Source organism: Chiloscyllium plagiosum, chromosome 51 (assembly GCF_004010195.1).
Source record: "Chiloscyllium plagiosum isolate BGI_BamShark_2017 chromosome 51, ASM401019v2, whole genome shotgun sequence".
Taxonomy (NCBI): Eukaryota; Metazoa; Chordata; class Chondrichthyes; order Orectolobiformes; family Hemiscylliidae; genus Chiloscyllium; species Chiloscyllium plagiosum.
This window is the reverse complement of record NC_057760.1, coordinates 4,271,250-4,290,166: the sequence shown is the minus strand read 5'-3', so window position 1 is coordinate 4,290,166 and position 18,917 is coordinate 4,271,250. Positions and strand designations below refer to the sequence as shown.

At 41.6% G+C, this 18,917-nt stretch overlaps 1 protein-coding gene across 4 annotated transcripts in view; it reads left to right on the top strand.

Moving 5' to 3' along the window:
* Nucleotides 1–16,408, top strand: part of LOC122544785 (protein jagged-1b) — an 83,477-nt gene extending 67,069 nt beyond the window's left edge. For 2 of the 4 annotated variants that reach the window (XM_043684116.1, XM_043684114.1), the window contains 4 exons: nucleotides 5,493–5,539; nucleotides 10,919–11,080; nucleotides 12,075–12,225; nucleotides 15,622–16,408. In XM_043684116.1, coding sequence (XP_043540051.1) covers nucleotides 5,493–5,539; nucleotides 10,919–11,080; nucleotides 12,075–12,225; nucleotides 15,622–15,977 — 716 coding nt within the window. In that variant the 3' untranslated portion in view covers nucleotides 15,978–16,408. Of the gene's footprint in view, nucleotides 1–5,492; nucleotides 5,540–10,918; nucleotides 11,081–12,074; nucleotides 12,264–15,621 lie in introns of all 4 variants that reach the window. The other 2 variants (XM_043684115.1, XM_043684117.1) reach the window with 2 other exon arrangements.
* Nucleotides 16,409–18,917: the final 2,509 nt, after the last annotated feature.

Genomic DNA, 18,917 nt, shown 5'->3' with positions numbered 1-18,917 from the left:
AACACAAAGGCATTTTACACTTACGTGAGGAATAAGAGAATGGTCAAAGAAAGAGTAGGGCCGATCAGGGATAGCATAGGGAATTTGTGTGTGGAGTCTGAGGAGGTAGGGGAAGCCCTAAATGAGTTTTTTGCTTCCATCTTTACGAAAGAAACAAACTTTGTAGTGAATGAAACCTTTGAAGAGCAGGTGTGCATGCTGGAATGGATAGAGATAGAAGTAGCTGATGTGCTGAAAATTTTGTCAAACATTAAGATTGACAAGTCGCCAGGCCTGGACCAGATTTGTCCTCGGCTGCTTTGGGAAACAAGAAATCCAATTGCTTCGCCACTTGCGAAGATCTTTGTATCCGCGCTCTCCACTGGAGTCGTACCTGAGGACTGGAGAGAGGCAAATGTAATTCCTCTCTTCAAGAAAGGAAATGGGGAAATCCCCGGCAATTACAGACCAGTAAGTCTCACGTCTGTCATCTGCAAGGTGTTAGAAAGGATTCTGAGGGATAGGATTTATGACCATCTGGGAGAGCATGGCTTGATTAAATGCAGTCAACGCAGCTTTGTGAGGGGCAGGTCATGCCTCACAAACCTTATCGAGTTCTTTGAGGATGTGACTAGAAAAGTTGATGAGGGTCGAGCTGTGGATGTGGTTTATATGGACTTCAGCAAGGCATTTGATAAGGTTCCCCATGGTAGGCTCATTCAGAAGGTCAGGAGGAATTGGATTCAGGGGAACTTAGCTGTCTGGATAGGGAATTGGCTGCCCAACAGAAGACAGCGAGTGGTAGTGGAAGGAAAATATTCTGCCTGGAAGTCAGTGGTGAGTGGTGTTCCACAGGGCTCTGTTCTTGGGCCTCTACTGTTTGTAATTTTTATTAATGACTTGGATGAGGGGATTGAAGGATGGGTCAGCAAGTTTGCAGATGACACAAAGGTTGGAGGTGTCGTTGACAGTATAGAGAGCTGTTGTAGGCTGCAGTGGGACATTGACAGATGCAGAGATGGGCTGAGAGGTGGCAGATGGAGTTCAACCTGGATAAATGTGAGGTGATGCATTTTGGAAGGTCGAATTTGAAAGCTGAGTACAGGAGTAAGGATAGGATTCTTGGCAGTGTGGAGGAACAGAGGGATCTTGGTGTGCAGGTACATGGATCCCTTAAAATGGCCACCCAAGTGGACAGGGTTGTTAAGAAAGCATATGGTGTTTTGGCTTTCATTAACAGGGGGTTTGAGTTTAAGAGTCATGAGATCTTGTTGCAGCTCTATAAAACTTTGGTTAGACTGCACTTGGAATACTTCGTCCATTTCTGGTCGCCCTATTATAGGAAAGATGTGGATGCTTTGGAGAGGGTTCAGAAAAGATTTATCAGGATGCTGCCTGGACTGGAGGGCTTATCTTATGAGGAGAGGTTGACTGAGCTCGGACTTTTTTCATTGGAGAAAAGGAGGAGGAGAGGGGACCTAATTGAGGTATACAGATAATGAGAGGCATAGATAGAGTCGATAGCCAGAGACTATTTCCCAGGGCAGAAATGACTAACACGAGGGGTCATAGTTTTAAGCTGGTTGGCGGAAAGTATAGAGGGGATGTCAGAGGCGGGTTCGTTACACAGAGAGTTGTGAGAGCATGGAATGCGTTGCCAGCAGCAGTTGTGGAAGCAAGGTCATTGGGGACATTTAAGAGACTGCTGGACATGCATATGGTCACAGATATTTGAGGGGGCATACATGAGGATCAGTGGTCAGCACAACATCGTGGGCTGAAGGGCCTGTTCTTTGCTGTACTGTTCTATGTTCTATGTTCTATGTTCTATGTTCTAGAATCATTAGCACTTGCTGCAGTGTGTCTCGATATCTTTCTAAGTATAAGGAAATATCCCCCCATTTTGAGATAAAATATTCTGCCTCCACTGGATGACTCTCTTTATCAATACAATATTCAAAGAAGGATTTTCTTGACTTTCCTTGGTTATCTCTCCCTTTTTAGTAAGAAAATATGTTCTCTTTTGTATTACCATACAGTTTTGATCCCCATTTCTTTTCCTGATGTCCCCTTCTCTGAGGATGCTTTGGATCTTCTCACTATAGTAATTGGTCTCCCATTTAACTTCCAGCAAATGGCTTTTGTTCCAGTCTGAATACAATCAAAACATCTTCATTTATTTCTAACAATATCTGGTTATAGATAATACTTTATTATGTCGGTTTCCTTCTACATGTTCTCTAAAACTAGTATCTCTACATTGTACACATTTTATACCCCTAATTCCATATGACCATCTCCTCAGATGTAACTGTCTTTGTGAGATATGATTAGATTAGATTTCCTACAGTGTGGAAACAGGCCCTTCGGCCCAACAAATCCATACCGACCCTCCAAAGAGTAACCCACCCAGACCCATTGCCCTCTGACTAATGCACCTAACACCCTGGGCAATTTAGCACAGGCAATTCACCTGACCTGCACATCTTTTGATTGTGGGAGGAAACTGGAGTACACGGAGGAAACCCACACAGACATGGGGAGAATGTGCAAACTCCACACAGACAGTCACCTGAGGGTGGAATTGAACCTGGGACCCTGGCACAGTGAGGCAGCAGTGCTAACCACTGAGCCACCATGCCGCCCCATAGTGCTTCTTTAAACTTTGATGCTTGATGCTCATTAAAATACATTTAAGTTTTCAAGAATGCAATTTCTGAATTCTTCAATAACGATAGACTTCTCTTTAGTTTTTAAAGTTCTCTAACTTCAGTGATCAGAACTATTGGTCCCACATCATTTCCATCATGTGTTCATGGGATGTGGCCAATATTTATTGCCTGTTCCTGGTTGCCCTTAAGAAGGTATTGGTGAGCTGCCTTCCTGAACCATTACAATCATGTGCTGTAGGTAGACCACAATGCCATTAAGAGGGAATTCCAGAATTTAAAACCAGTGACACTGAAGGTGCAACGATATACTTCCAAATCAGGATGGTGATTGGCTTGGAGGGGAACTTGCAAGTGGTGGTGTTCCCATGTGCACGGAACTCTTGGCTTTCTAGATGGAAGTGGAAATGGCTTTGCAAGGTGACAGTGAACATTGAAATTCTCCACCCAAAATTCATTTTGCATCTTTGCGACCCTCAGTGCTTTTTAAAATAGTGTTCAACATGAAGGAGCACCAATTCATTAGTGGAAGTGTGGAAGGATGTGGGGTGTGTGTGTATGTGGGGTTCGAGTGCCGTACATGTGAATCAGCAGGATTTTCCTTATCAATGTTTGGCCTGGTGCCATGAGACCTCATGGGGTCTGAAGTCAATATTGAGGACTCACAGAGCAACTCCCTCCCAACTGTATACCGCTCACTGTACCACCACCTCTACAGACTTGCCAGTGGTGTCTGGGACATTGTGTGTAAAGTATGATTATATGAACATAATTATGTCAGGCTGTTGCTTGAGTAGTGTGTGAGACAACTCTCCCAATTTTGGCACTAGCCCTTGGATATTGGTAAGGAGATGTTTGCAGATTTGACAGAACGGAGTTGCCATTGCCTCTTCCAGTGCCTTTATTAATGCCAGTTGGTCTGCCTGGTTTCATTGTTTTAAGACTTTCTAGTGGTTTGATGGGTCATTTGAGAGGGCATTTAAGAGGAAACCACATTGCTGTGTGTTTGGAGTCACAACTCAGCCAAACCAGGTAAGGATAGCATTTACCTTCCCGAAAGTACATTGGTGAACCGGATGGCATTTGACATTGATTACATGGATCATCATGAAACTCTTTGTTTCAGATAAGACCATAAGACATAGGAGTGGAAGTAAGGCCATTCGGCCCATCGAGTCAACTCCGCTATTCAATCATGGCTGATGCGCATTTCAGCTCCACTTACCAGCGTTCTCCCCGTAGCCCTTAATTCCTCTAGACAACAAGAATCTATCAATCTCGGCCTTGAAGACATTTAGCGTCCCGGCTTCCACTGCACTCCGTGGCAATGAATTCCACAGGCCCACCACTCTCTGGCTGAAGAAATGTCTCCGCATTTCTGTTCTGAAATGACAGATATTTTATTGAATTCAAGTTCCACCATTTGCCATAGTGAGATTCAAACCTAGATTCACAGGACATCACCTGACTCTCTGGTTTAACGAGACCAGCAACAACCCCACTAGGCGATCACCTCTACCCTTGAAAATTCTACCAATGTCCATTTCTTGTAGTTCTAGATTTCAATTGCCTAAGTTTCAGGGACCAACATTGAATATTGCTTCTTTAAGAACTTCATCTCCAGATTGTTCTTCTGACAAACCCATGTATGCAGTCACTTCTGCACCTGTCAAAACACTTAGTTGCGTTAGGTCCGTGTCATATACTAGAAGAAACTGAATTTATACTGAGTCCCAGTGCATATTTTTAGCGAGAACTTTATTTCAATTAACTATATTTCATTAAACACACATCGCACTGAATACTAGCTTCCCATATTTATTCAACCAAGCCACGCTTAGTTAAGTCATAATTAATATATCTGTCATCTGTACCCTCATTCCATCAGGTCTCAGGCATTCCTTCTGACAAAGTTAGATGATAACCAATTCTCATTTTTATGCATTAAGGTTCCATGTTGTTTTCCCATCACATCCAAACGTTTCTTAGAACAGATAGCTGACTGCTGTTTTCTTTTGACCAATTTGTCAGTCCAGCAAGCTTTGCAAATAAAGTAAAATATTTTGTAACTTCATCCTCAATTAATTTAGAAACATAAAAACTAGGAGCAGGGATCGACACTCATCTCTTTTTTGAATATATTCAGTGAATTGACCTCCACAGCCACCTGTGGCAGTAAATTCCACAGGTTCTCTACCCTTTAACACCCACAATAGATTTTTCAGTTAAATCCAACCCTTAATTAAAATTAGATTCATGCTTCAAGTTACATATTTTTCTTCTTTATGTTAAGTGTTTCACTGGCCAGATTATGCTGTCTAATCTTTCTGTCTGATTGGAGTTCAGGCTTTTTGAATTCTTTTTCCCCTTCCATTGCTCTCTTTTACTTTCCTTTCCCTCCTGATTTCTTGCACTTTTCATTTTCTTGCTGCTTAAATATGTTATTTTCTCTTTCTTTTCTTCCTCTAATTATTTTTTTTTTAAAATCTAACTGTACCATAGATAATTCTAGCACTAACACCTTAACTTCAGGTTTCCCTTATTTTGATTCTAAATAATCAATAATCATGTTCAGATTTTCCTCCATACAAGACTTTGTTTTGATTTCTACTTTCTAGCCTTATTGAAAGCTATCAAATAATCTTCTACTCTCAGAACAGTATTAACAACATTTTAAAGCCAACTAGAAATCAAATCTGCAGAGTAAATTTCACCATGATACTCTAGTGTTATGCTTTACAGAAGCACAGATCTCTTAAATTCTGTGGCTTCAAATGTCAGTCAAAAGAATCCACTTGTATGATCCCAGATGATAGTACAATTTTTTTTTGCCTTCTGTTTCAGGTACCTCAGACTGTTCCACAAGTTGTCAAAATGGTGGTATCTGTCAGGTATGAAGTAATGATCCCTGATACTTTACTTGTTCAATCATGTTGCAAAATGTACTCAATTTGTACAATATCTTAATAATTCAGAATATAAGAATACTAAATGCTTGTTATTCATTTTCCACCAACTGTCTCCCTGTTAACCCTGCAACACCACCCACACTCCAATCCCCACCTCTCATATTCCAGAGCAACCAGTTACAGCCCCCAATTTGGCTCTCATTCCTTTCTTTGGAAAGGCATCTTAATCTTAATTTATTTTTTCCCTTCAGTGTTCCTCCCAATACAATATCCCACAACTCATTACTCATAGAACATAGAACACAGAACATTTCAGCGCAGTACAGGCCCTTCGGCCCTCGATGTTGTGTCACCCTGTGAAACCAATCTGAAGCCCATCTAACCTACACTAGGTTCTCAACCTTCTCTCTAACAAAAACAGCCTCAATTCCCTCAACCTTTCCTCATAAGACCTTCCTTCCATACCAGGCAACATCCCAGTAAATCTCCTCTGAACCTTTTCCAAGGCTTCCCCATCCCAACTGCATGCAATACTCCAAGTGCGGCTGCACCAGAGTTTTGTACAGCTGCAGCATAACCTCATGGTTCCGAAACTCAATCACTTTACTAATAAAAAGCTAACACACCGTATGCCTTCTTAACAGCTCTATCAATCTGAGTGGCAACTTTGAGGGATCTATGTACATGGACACCGAGATCTCTCTGCTCATCTGCACTTACCATTCGCCAGTACTCTGCATTCCTGTTACTTCTTCCAAAGTGAATCACCTCACACTTTTCTGCATTAAATTCCATTGTCCACTTCTCAGTTCATCTCTGCAGCTTATCTATGTCCCTCTGTAACCGATAACATCCTTTGGCACTATCCACAACCATAGCAACCGCAGTGTCTTCCGCAAATTTACTGACCCATCTTTCTACACCCTCATCCAGATCACTTGTAAAACTGACAAACAGCAGTGGACCCACATCAGATCCTTGTGGTACACCACTAGTAACTGAACGTTTCCCATCAACCACCACCCTCTGTCTTCTTTCAGCTAGCCAATTTCTGATCCAAACCGCTAAATCACCTTCAATCCCATGCCTGTGTATTTTGTGCAGGAGCCTACCATGGGGAACCTTATCAAACACCTTACTGAAATCCATATACACCACATCAACAGCTTTATCCTCATCCACCTGGTTGGTCATTTTCTCAAAGAACTCAATAAGATTTGTGAAGCACAACCTAACCCTCATAAAACCATGTTGACTATCCCTAATCAACTTATTCCTATCGAGATGATTATAAATCCTATCTTTTATGACCTTTTCCAACACTTTACTCACAGCTGGAGTATGGCTTACTGGTCTGTAATTTCCAGGATTGTCTCTACTTTCCTTCTTGAACAAAGGAACAGCATTTGCTATCCTCCAGTCTTCCGGTATTATTCCTGTTGACAATGACAAACATCAAAGCCAAAGGCTCAGCAATCTCCTCCCTGGCTTCCCAGAGAATCCTAGGATAAATCCCATAACCCAAAGGATTTATCTATTTTCACACTTTGCAGAATTTTAACCTCCCCTCCTTGTGAACCTCAATCCCATCTAGTTTAGTAGCCTGTTTCTCTGCTACTGCTCGATAACGTTGTCTTTTTCCAGTGTGAATACTGACAAAAAGTATTCATTTAGCACTTCCCATATCTCCTCTGACTCCACGCACAACTTCCCATTACTGTCCTTAATTGACCCTAATCTTACTCTAGTCATTCTTTTATCCCTTATATACCTATAGAAAGCTTTAGAGTTTCCCTGATCCTATCTGCCAACAATGTTTCATGTCCCCTCCTCGCTAGTCTTAGCTCTCTCTTTAGATCTTTCCTGGCTACTTTATAACTTTCAATCACCCTAACTGAGCCTTCACATCTTATCCTAACATGAGACTTCTTCTTCCTCTTGACAAGAGATTCGCCTTCCTTAGTAAACCATGGCTCCTACGCACGACAACTTCCTCCTTACCTGACAGTTACATACATATCAAGGACACGTAGTAGCTGTTCCTTGAATAAACTCCACATTTCTATTGTGCCCATGCCCTAAAGTTTCCTTCCCCATCCTATGCATCCTAAATCTGCTCTAATCGAATCGTAATTGCCTTTCTCCCAGCTGTAGTGTATACCTATCCCTTTCCATCGCTAAAGTAAGCATAACTGAATTGTGATCAGCAATCTTTGAGCAGCTTTGTAGCTTAGGTTGATGATAAGTATGTAAGTTAGCTTGCTGAGCTTGAAGGTTTATTTTCAAACATTTCATCACCACGACTAAGTAACATCATCAGTGAGAGTCTCCGGTGAAGTCCCACCTCTCGATTTATAGGTCTTGGTTTCCTAAGGTGGGTGATGTCAGTTCTGGTTCCTTTTTTCAAGAGTAGGTAGTTAAGGTTCAAATCAATGTGTTTATTGATAGTGTTCTGGTTAGAATGCCAGACCTCTAAGAATTCTCATGCTTGTCTTTGTTTTACCTGTCCTGGGATGTGTGTGTTGTCCCAGTCAAAGTGGTGTCCTTCCTTGTCTGTATGTATAGAAACTAATGAGAGTGGGTCATGTCTTTTGGTGGCCAGTTGGTGTTCATGTATTTTGGGGACACTTTTCCTGCTAGTTTGTCCGATGTAGTGTTTTTTTACAGTTCTTGCATGGTATCTTGTAAATGACGTTAGTTTTACTGGTAGTATCTAATGGATCCTTTAGGTTCATGAGTCGCTGTTTAAGTGTGTTGGTAGGTTTGTGGGCCACCATGATTCCAAGGGGTCTGAGTAGTCTGAAAGTCATTTCTGATATGTCTTGCTGTAACGTAGTATGGCTAAAGTTTTTGGTTGCGTTGTGTCTGCTTGTTTTGATTTGTTTCTAAGGAATCGGCGGATTGTGTTTATTGGGTACCTGTTTTTCTTGAAAGCGTTGTATAGATATTTTTCTTCTGCTTTTTGTAGTTCTTCGGTGTGTCAGTGTGATGTAGCTCATTGAAATAATGTCTTGATGCAGCTCTGTTTGTGGGTGTTGGGATGATTGCTTCTGAAGTTATGAATTTAATCTGTGTGTGTTGTTTTTCTGTAGACGTTGGTTTGAAGCTTTCTGTTAACAATATGTGCAATATCTAGGAATGGGAGTCTGTTGTCGTTCTCCTCCTCTTTTGTGAATTTGATGCCAGTCAGGATGTTACTGATGGTGTTGTATGTTTCCTCTAATTTGTTCCATTTTTGTGATGACAAAGGTGTCATCTATGTAGCGGACCTAAAGTTTGGGTTGGATAGATGGGAGTTCAGCTAGTTCAAGTCCTGCATTACTGCTTTTGCAATGAGCCCTGATATTGGTGATCCCATGGGTGTTCCGTTGACTTGTTTGTAGGTGTTGTTATTGAATGTGAAATGGGTGGTGAGGCACAGGTCCACTAGCATGAGGATGTTGCCTTGGCTGATGAAGTTGGTGCTGTCTGGTGTTTGTGGTCCTGGCAGTGATGCCAGTGTTTCTTTGGCCAGATCTATGTTAATTGATGTGAAAAGGGCTGTAACGTCAAAGGAGATCATTATTTCGTCCTCTTCTATCCAGGTGTCTTTAGTGTTTGAGAATTCTTGGTTGGAGTGAATCAAGTGGCATGAATCTTAGGTGTTTTAGTTTTTGGTGGAGTTCTTTGAATTGTGGTCACTATCACCATAGTGCTCACCTATCTCCAAATCTAATATCTGGCTGGGTTCATTACCCAGTACCAAATCTAATGTAGCCTTGCTCTAAATTGGCCTGTCTACATCCTGTGTCAAGAAACCCTCCTGCACACATTGAACAAAAACTGACCAATCTAAAGTACTTGAACTCTAGTATTCCCAGTCAATATTTGGGAAGTTGAAATCTCCATTAAAAACTACCCTGTCTCTCTCACTCCTATCGAGAATCATCTTTGCCATCCCTTCCTCTACATCTCTGGAACTATTCAGAGGCCTATAGAAAACTCCCAACAGGGTGACCTCTCCTTTCCTGTTTCTAATCTCAGCCCATACTACCTCAGTTGGCGAGTCCTCAAACATCCTTTCTGCAGCCATAATACTGTTATTGACTAACAATGCCACATCCCCACCTCTCTCACCATATCCTCTGTTCTCACTGGAACATCAAATTCCCAGAACCTGCAGCAACCATTCCTGACCCTGCTCGATCCATATCTCTGAAATGGCCGCAATATCGAAGTCCCAGGTACCGAGCCATACTGCAAGTTCACCCACCTTATTCCGGAATCTCCTGGCATTGAAATAGATACACTTCAAACCACCTTCTTGCTTGCTGATGCCCTCCTGTGACCCTGAAACTTTATTTCAGACTTCCCTACTCTCAACCTTCTCTATACTTGAACTACAATTTAGGTTCCCATCCCCCTGCTGAGTTAGTTTAAACCCACCCGAAGAGCATTAGCAAATGTCCCCCCCCCACGATAATGGTACCCCTCTGGTTCAGGTGGAGACCCATCCTGTTTGTAGAGGTCCCGCCTACTCCAGAATGAGGCCTAATTATTCAGGAATCCAAAACCCTCCCTCTTGTACCATTTCTGTAGCCAAGTGTTCAACTCCTCTCTCTCCCTCTTCGTCCCCTTGCTAGCACGTGGCACGGGTAACCAACCAAAGATAACAACTCTGTTTGTCCTAGGTCTTAGCTTCCACCCTAGCTCCCTGAATTTCTGCCTCAAATCCCCATCCTTTTCCTACCTATGTCATTGGTGCCTATGTGGACCACAAGTTGGAGCTGCTGCCCTTCCCCTGCAAGAATCCCGAAAACACGATCAGAGACATCACGAGCCCTGGCACTTGGGAGGCAACGCACCAACCATGCGTCTCTTTGGCTGGAATGTTTTAACTAGGCAGCTACTACAGTTTCTCTCCCACTAGTGGCCTATGATCAACAGGCATGGGAGAGAACCAGACTGTGTTTGGAGGAGCAACCCTCACCATTTTCTACTATTCTCCTCCTGGAGGCAACTTTTCTCTGACTGATTATCCTTCTAAGGGAATTTTCCAAAGGGATTTGGGGATTTCTTTCCCCTACGTGTTTTGAATGTTGCTATGAATCATTTTCTTTAAAGAAAACAAATCTAATGTAACCTTTTATCTCACTCCCAAAATTGCAGAATAATAACATCTCAAAATTTATTTAATATTGATAAATAATAGATATTGTGTTTGCATATCCTTAACACAGAAAAGCACATGGTAGCAATTAAACTTTCAGCATATACGGACAATGTTCCATGTGTTTGATGTTTTGTAATTTAATGGAGACCTGATGATTATCAGACATGATAATTGCTGATATAGGTGGGATCCTTTCCCTTTCCCCTCAGAAATATCAATGCAACTGCCCAGGAGGCTACACAGGAAATTACTGTGAGACCAGAGCTGAAAGATGCTCCAGCTCTCCCTGTCTGAATGGAGCACACTGTGTACACACCGTCAATGGCTTTTATTGCCAGTGTCTTCCAGGATTCTCAGGAAGACACTGTGAGGTTGGTAAAACAATTTTCATTTCATTCTTGTATAAGCTATGAGAAACAGTTTCACTTGCAATTCCATATTTTTAAAACAAGCAAACTTGACTAATTTTATCCAGTCATTGGATCAACTCCAGCATTGACATAGGCTTATACTGACTTCTATTTGCACAATACTGTGAAATTTCAAGTCCTTCCTAACAAAGAAATCTTAATGAAATTAGTGTTGAAAATGTTTTATTCTACATGGGATATTGTCATAAACCTTCCGAAAGTCCAAATAAGCTACATCCACTGGCGCCTTTTGATCAACTCTACTATTTATTTCCTTGAAGAATTCCAGTTGTTGTGGATGTGGTGCCAATCAAGTGGGTTGCTTTGTCCTGGATGGAATCAAGCTTCCTGAGTGTTGTTGGGGCTGTATCCATCCAGGCAAGTGGGGAGTATTCCATCACACTCCTGACTTGTGCCTTATAGATGGTGGACAGGCTTTAAGGAGTTAGAAGGTGAGTTATTCACTGCAGGATTCCTAGCCTCTGACCTGTTGCAGCCACTATATTTGTATGGCAACTTCAATTGAGCTTCTGGTCAACGGTGTCCTCCAGGATATTGATTATGAGAGGTTCAGTGATGGTAATGCTATTTGAACGTCAAGGGGCAATAGTTCCATTGTCTCTTACTGGAGATAGTTATTTCCTAGCATTTGTGTGGCATGAATGTTACTTGTCACTACAAGCCTGGAAATTGTCTCAGTAAAGTTAAGAGGGCAGATCATATGAGTGGACAACAATATTAGTGAGGCTGCTGTTTGAATTTCAGAAGAACCTATTCTGGTGTTTCCAGCATTTGCTGTTTATTATAGATAATTTGTGAATCTTTATATTGTGTATCATATAGTATTATAGATATTTTAGTTATTGTGTATATTTATATTGGATACTATATGCCATAGTAGAATGTTGTATCTTTTCTATGTATGATGAAGTTGAGCTTGCATTTTTCCCCATAGGTCATTGCAGGACAATGTCACATCAATCTCTGTCAGCATGGAGCCACGTGTTACAGTATGCAGCATGGTTACTTTTGTTCCTGTCCTGATGGATACGAAGGCAAGAATTGTTCTCACATTACAGACACCTGCCAGAGTGGCACATGCCAAGGTCTGTGCTTTCAGCTGAATCAGTCATCTCTGGTCATGGTAAAGCACGTCATTACTGTGTAAAAAGTTACTTCTCCGTTGCTATGCAGAGATTGTGCGCAGGCACTATATTGGATCCATTGCACAAGGGTGACTGTGAACTACAGGTATTTTGTTTCTTATTAGACTGTCTTCCCTCAATGTACAATGGGTTATAGGGTCCTGGCACAGAAGGAAGTCATTCAGCCCATTGTATCTATACTGGCTGGCTTTAGAACCATTCAATCAGTCCCCAGTCTCCTACTGTATTCCTGTAGTCCTGTATGTTCAATTTCCTCAAGTGCCCATCAAATCTTGTTTTGAAGTCATTCATCATCTCCACTTTCACTGCTCCTAAAGACAGAAACTCCTAGATCAATGCCATTTACTGGATAAAAATGTGCTTCCTCATGTCCTCTGTGCATTACCCTCCCTCACTATTTTAGATGAATTTAAGAGATAGGAGCAGGATAAACCATGCTCTCACGTAAACTCTTCATCTACATCCCTAGTCCTTGCACCATCAGTTAATGGGAACAGCTTTTCTAGGTTTATTTTGTTCAACTTATTTAATCTTGTACACTTTTATCCAACTTCTTTCCAATCCCCTTTTCTTCAAAGGAGATCTATCTCAGCTTTCCCAGTCTCAACATATATCTAAAATCTTGCTTCTAACTAATGATTCCTTTAGGTCTTCTCTGCATCCTCTTTACAGTCATTGCATCGTCCTAAAGTATGACAGATGACTTGGAGGCATGCTGTTGCTTTCCATACACTGTGGAATTCGATGACTGTGCTAGGCATAGTCTTAATGTCCCAGGTGTGTAAGGTCCAGCGCAACTAAGAGGCTCTTCAGGACAAGTGCCTTCTCTGTGGCCACTGGAGGGGTCAGGTCACTGTCAGAGAGGTCTGGGAATATCTGTCAGTCCATGGAGTGGCTTGAGAGGGATCCTCCTATGTGTTAGATTGTAACTTCTCAGTCTTCTCATGGTACAATGACACCATATTGGGCTGGGTACATCAGGATAGATATTCAGGAGCACCACCCAACTCTGCGGCCCACTGCTGCAGTGAACTCATGGTCCTCATGATGGTGTATGGGTGAACACTTCCACTAAGCTCCTCCTGAGGGAACTGTCTTGTCATAATTATCACCAACTTTTTCACTGACGAAACACTTCACTTGTCCACCTGGCTGGATTCCTCCATTGCCCTGACCTCTGTATCAGATCATCAAGGGTTCAAGCTCCATGGGACTATATAAAATAAACATGGGAATATAACCCATTACAGGGTCTATAGCCTTTTGCTGGAATTTATGATCTATTGCGAGGACTTTAGCCTGTTGGAGTCATTGATAGAGTCATAAAGGTTGACAGCAAGAAAAAAGGCCTTTCAACCTATTGAGTCTATATCAATCAAAAACACATACTTAATTATTCTAATCCCATTTTCCGCCACTTGACACATAGTATGCCTTGATATCGCAAGTGCACAAGTACATATTTCTTAAATGCTATGAGGATTTCTGCTCAAACCATCCTTACAGGCAGAGACCTTCCAGTTTCCCTCCACCCTCTGGATCAAATAAAAATGCTAAACTTCCTGCCACTTGCCTGAAATCTATGCTGCCTGCTCATTGAGCCAGCCATCAAAGGGAAAAGTTCCTTCCTGCCCCCCATGATTTAGTGCATCTCAACCATGTGCCCATCAGTCTCCTTTGCACCAAGAAAAACAGCAATCTATCCAAACTCTCTCCATCTCTAATCCAGGCAACATCCTGGTAAATCTTCTCTGCTCTCACAACTCTTCTATAATGTGGATTCCAGAACTGCATATAATGCTGTAGCTGTGGCCGAACCAACATTTTATGCAGTTCCAGCATAACCCCACTCCCCGGCCCCTGCTTTTAAACACTGTGTCTCAGCTAATAAAAGCAAGTTCCCATTAACCTTCTTAATCACTTTATCTCCATGTCCCACTACCTTAAGTGACTGATGGACTTGCACTCTGAGATCCTTCTGATTGTTAGTGCTTCTCATGGTCCTGTTGTAATTCATATATTCCTTTCCCTATTGTAGTCTGTAACTATAGCCAGACTATAAAGTATATGAGCAGAATTAAGCAATACAGCCTATCGAGTCTGCCGCACCATTCAATTAGGGCTGATATGTACCTCAACCTCATTCTCTCGCCTTCTCCCCATAATCCTTACTAATCATGAATCTATCTTCATTCCTGATGATGAACTCATGCTCGAAGCGTCAATTCTCCTGATCCTTGGATGCTTTTCCAGCACACGAATATTCAACATGAATCTATCTATCTCTGTCTTAAATATACTCAATGACTTGGCCTTCACAGTCTTCTGCAGCAAAGAGTTCCACAGATTAACTACCCTCTATCTAAAGAAATTCCTCTTGGTAAACATTCCATGAATTGTTTTTCTTGAAATCTGCTACCATCCTGATTTTCCCAGTCCACCTGCACAGTGAAGTCCCCTATGATTATTATAACAGTGTCTTTCTTACATGTCTTTTCTATCCTCTAATTTATTTTCTTCCCCACATCCTGACTACTGCAAAGAGGCCTGCACATAACTCCCATCATGGTATTTTTCCTTTGTGGTTCCTCAACTCTACCTATCCGGATTCTATGCTTTCCAACTCTATATCACTTATTGTTATCAATTTAATTTACTTTGTACGATCGAGGCAACTCTGTCCCTTCTGCCATTATCCTGTCCTTTTGATAGGACATGTAACCTTGGATATTTAGGTCCCAGCCCTGATCTCTGTTACAGACACAACATCATACCTGCTAATTTCAGTTGGTATGCTAATTTCAATTCAATGCGTTTTTATTTTGTTTCGTGTACTGTGTACATTTAAGTGTGATACCCTCAGTCCTGAGTTAATTGTCCCCCTTCTCATAGTTATCCTCTTATCTGCTAGTGCTTGAATTTCCATTCCTGACCCTGTCATATTTCTTGTTTTGGATACTTTACTAATCTCTGCTGAGCCCTCCCACCTTTAATATTTTTCCATAATTTTCTATGCAACTGAACCTTCCCTCTATTTCATTTACACAGATTGTATTCTTTAATTGGGAATATACCTTAGGCCTGTAGCCTAAAACTGGGACCACAGTCTATTATTGCAACTACTACCTGTTAGTGGGACTATTACCAATACTGGGATTATGATCTATTACCAGGTCCAAAATTTATTACTGGGGGACTGTAATTTTCAACTAAAACCTTTTACTGTGTCTACAGTCCATTACTTATACCCTACTCATTAATCTGCTTCAGGAAGAGTGACCAATATAAATAGTGGTAAAATAAGGATGGATAAACCATCTCTATTTTTCATTACAGGAAGGACCTTTCACCTCCTCTTTGTGCTGATGGCTGTCATGGTATTCGTCATTGTATCTGTTTGCATCTATCTCTTCATGAAGCAGTGGAAGAGAAAAGAAAGCGAGCAAATACCCTCAAATGAACATGTTAACAATCAGCGAGTGTCTCTCAACCTTATCCAAAATCTTCCCAGGTCCTGCAGCATCGAAAGAAATCCAGAATATGGGTACAAAACCCTCTGTGCTGCAAAAAGATCAGTTTGCATCACAGAGCAACTTACAACAGATCAGAAATTGGAGTTTATCATTCTAGATATAAGGAAGGATATTGAAACCGTGTCAGGAAATGGAAGCAACCTTAAACGACTGAACTGAGGAGGAACTGATCGAATGAACAAAGCAGAAGAGAGGTGCAGTCGTTTGGATGAAGCAGAGTCCAAAGGGATTGCATCATGAAAGATTTGAAAGCATAAACCCTGAACTGCTGGTACCATGACATCTTAACACAGGTCTCTTCAGAGGGGACAGTGGGACTTGCTAGAGATTAACATGTTGAATTAAAATGCTTCACTTTGACATGGCTTCCATCTGATCAATAACCAATTCTAAAAGGGGATTTCCTTTGAAAAGGAAATGATCTGCAGTGAACCTGAGTTGATTACAACTTGTAACTTTGGATCTATGTTTAGTTATCCTTCTTTCCCCACAGTCAGTCGAATCTGAGTGTCATTTTACTTAATATGAATAATTCTTTCATCGATTTCTAATGAATCAAAGTGAAGAAATTGAGATCTGCCTTTCTGAGCATTGTGGCTAAGTTCTCAACATTACAAATAAATTGTTGAAACTTTGTTGTCCATTCTGTAACTTAGTTGGGATTGTAGTTGTCTTTGTGGCTACCGTTAACCAATGTATACACTTACATTGCTTGCCTGCTCACTACAGTGTTATCCAAAGGTACCACCAGCTTTATTGGCCTGTGTGAACACGTGGTGTTGCAGCTATTTTATAAGTAAAGTACTAGTATATGAGTGTATGTTTGAAAGCTGAAATGATAAATGTCACATTCACAGATGTGTTTAAGATATAGGTGAGACTGCTAATTAGCATTCAACAAAGTGCCGCACAAAAGGCTGCAGCATTAGTTAAAGGTGTATGGTGTTACTGTCAATGTTTTAGTATGGGTAGAACTTAGTTAATTAACAGAAAACAAAGAGTGGGGATAAATGGGTGTTTTTCTGGTTGGCAATCAGTGGCTAGTGGTTTGCCTCAGGGATCAATGCTGAGAATGCAATTGTTTACAATTTACTTAGATGACCAAGTGTAGTGTGTCAAATTTTGCAGATGACACTAAGATGAGTGGTTGAGCGAAGTACGCAGAGGACATTGAAAGTCTGCAGAGGGACACAGATAGGTTAAGGGTCTGGCAGATGGAGTACAATGTGGGTAAATGTGAAATCATCCATTTTGTTATGAATAACAGCAACATGGACTATTAGTTAAATGGTGAAAAATTGCAGTATGCTGCTGTGCAGAGAGATCTGGCTGTCCTTTTGCATGAAACTCAAAACGTTGGTTTGCAGGTGCAACAGGTAATTATGAGGGCAGATGGAATATTGTCCTTCATTGTATGTTGATACTGCTCCTTTAATAAGGTTATGTTGTTTTGGCTTTTTTTTCAGAGAGTTTGGAAAAGGCACAGACTCTGAAAAGTCTGAGGTTGAAGGGTTTTAGCGCCAGTTTGATTATAGCTAAGAGATACTGCCTCCAGAAGGAGGCTTTCAAGTAAAAAACAAACACTTGTACAATGACAGGGGAGTGGCCTGTTCTCCCAGCTCAGCTTTTCTCTGGTTTGGTTTGGTTTTTAAGAGTAATGTGGAAAAATCTTCTGGACTCAAAGCAGCAGGTCCAGGCTGGTCCTTTCTCCTTGACTTCTCTCCTGGAAGACCCTGTGTTTGATTTTTCCTTTTGTGCCAAGGGGTGTTTATGGGGATTGTTGCAAGTATTTGGAACAGCATCATTAGGTTGGGATGATCACTTGGGTTTTTGGATAGGTTAAGTTATTTGGTATTCTGTTTTCTGTTCTTTGTGTTTCATTCAATAATCTTGTAACTAATTTCTGTTTCATTTAAAACTGAGTGATTGGGCCAGCTGCATCACTCCTGGAATATCCACTCTACACCTGCTTAAAACAACGAGCAAAGTTAGGGTCTGGCCTACTTTCCTGAAATGTTCTGAGGGGTTTGGCTTGGTCCATAACAATTGTGAGAGGGATGGAGTTTAATAACAGGGAGGTTATGCTACAGCTATATAGGATACTGGTGAGGCCACACCTGGAGTATAGTTTTTTGTCCTTGAAAAAGGATGCACTGAAGTTGAATGTGTGTACTGTACCTTTAAGACAGAGTGAATGCTGGTCTGAACTGAGAGCTTACAAGCACCTGTGTATATGACTAGATGGCAGTTCCAGGGTTTACTGGAAAATTGATAATATGTAACATTGGGCTGTGAAGTGGATACCTGAGTTTGGGTAGATAGGACAAAGAGTATATAGGACAAAGATCAGGACTTGAATTGCTTGCACAGCACAGAAGGGGACAACAATGAGAAGGGGTCACTCAATGCAGGATTGATGGTGTTGTGCTTAAATGCATGCAGTACACAGAACAAAATGAGTTTGTAGCACAGTTTGAAATTAGGGGCAGATTTGCATTAGGGTTAGATGTAGGGTCAGGGTTAGGGCTAGGGCGAGGGCTATGGTTATGGATAGGGATAGGCTAGGGTTCGGCTGAGGGATAGGATTAGTGCTGCACCAAGGGTAAGGTTAGGGCTAAGATCAGAGCCAGGGTTGGGGCCAAGATTAAGGTGAGGGTTTAGGTTAGGGTTAGAGCTAGGGTCAAGGTTAGGGTCAGAGTTAAGATCTGGGTTAGGGTTATGGTGAGTGTTAGGGCTAGGGTTAGGGCTGGGGATGGGTTGGAGTTAGGGCCAAGGTTAGGCTAGGGTTAGTGTAACACTTAGGTTCAGGGCTAGGGCCAGGGTTCGGGTTATAGGAATGTATATGGTCAGGGTTACGGCCTGGGTTAGGATTAGAGTAATGGTCAGGGTGATGGTTAGAGTTAGGGCTAGGAATAGGTTAGGGTTAGGGCCCAGGTTAAAGCTGGGGTTAGCATTTGGATTTAAGGTTATGTGTAAGGGTTAGGGTCAGGGTTAGGGCTTTGTTTCTGGGTCAGTGTTAGGGTTGGTGTAGTGTTTGCGTCAAGGTTTGGATTAGGGTTAGAACTTAGGGTTAGGGTTTGTGTTAAGCTTTTTGTCAGA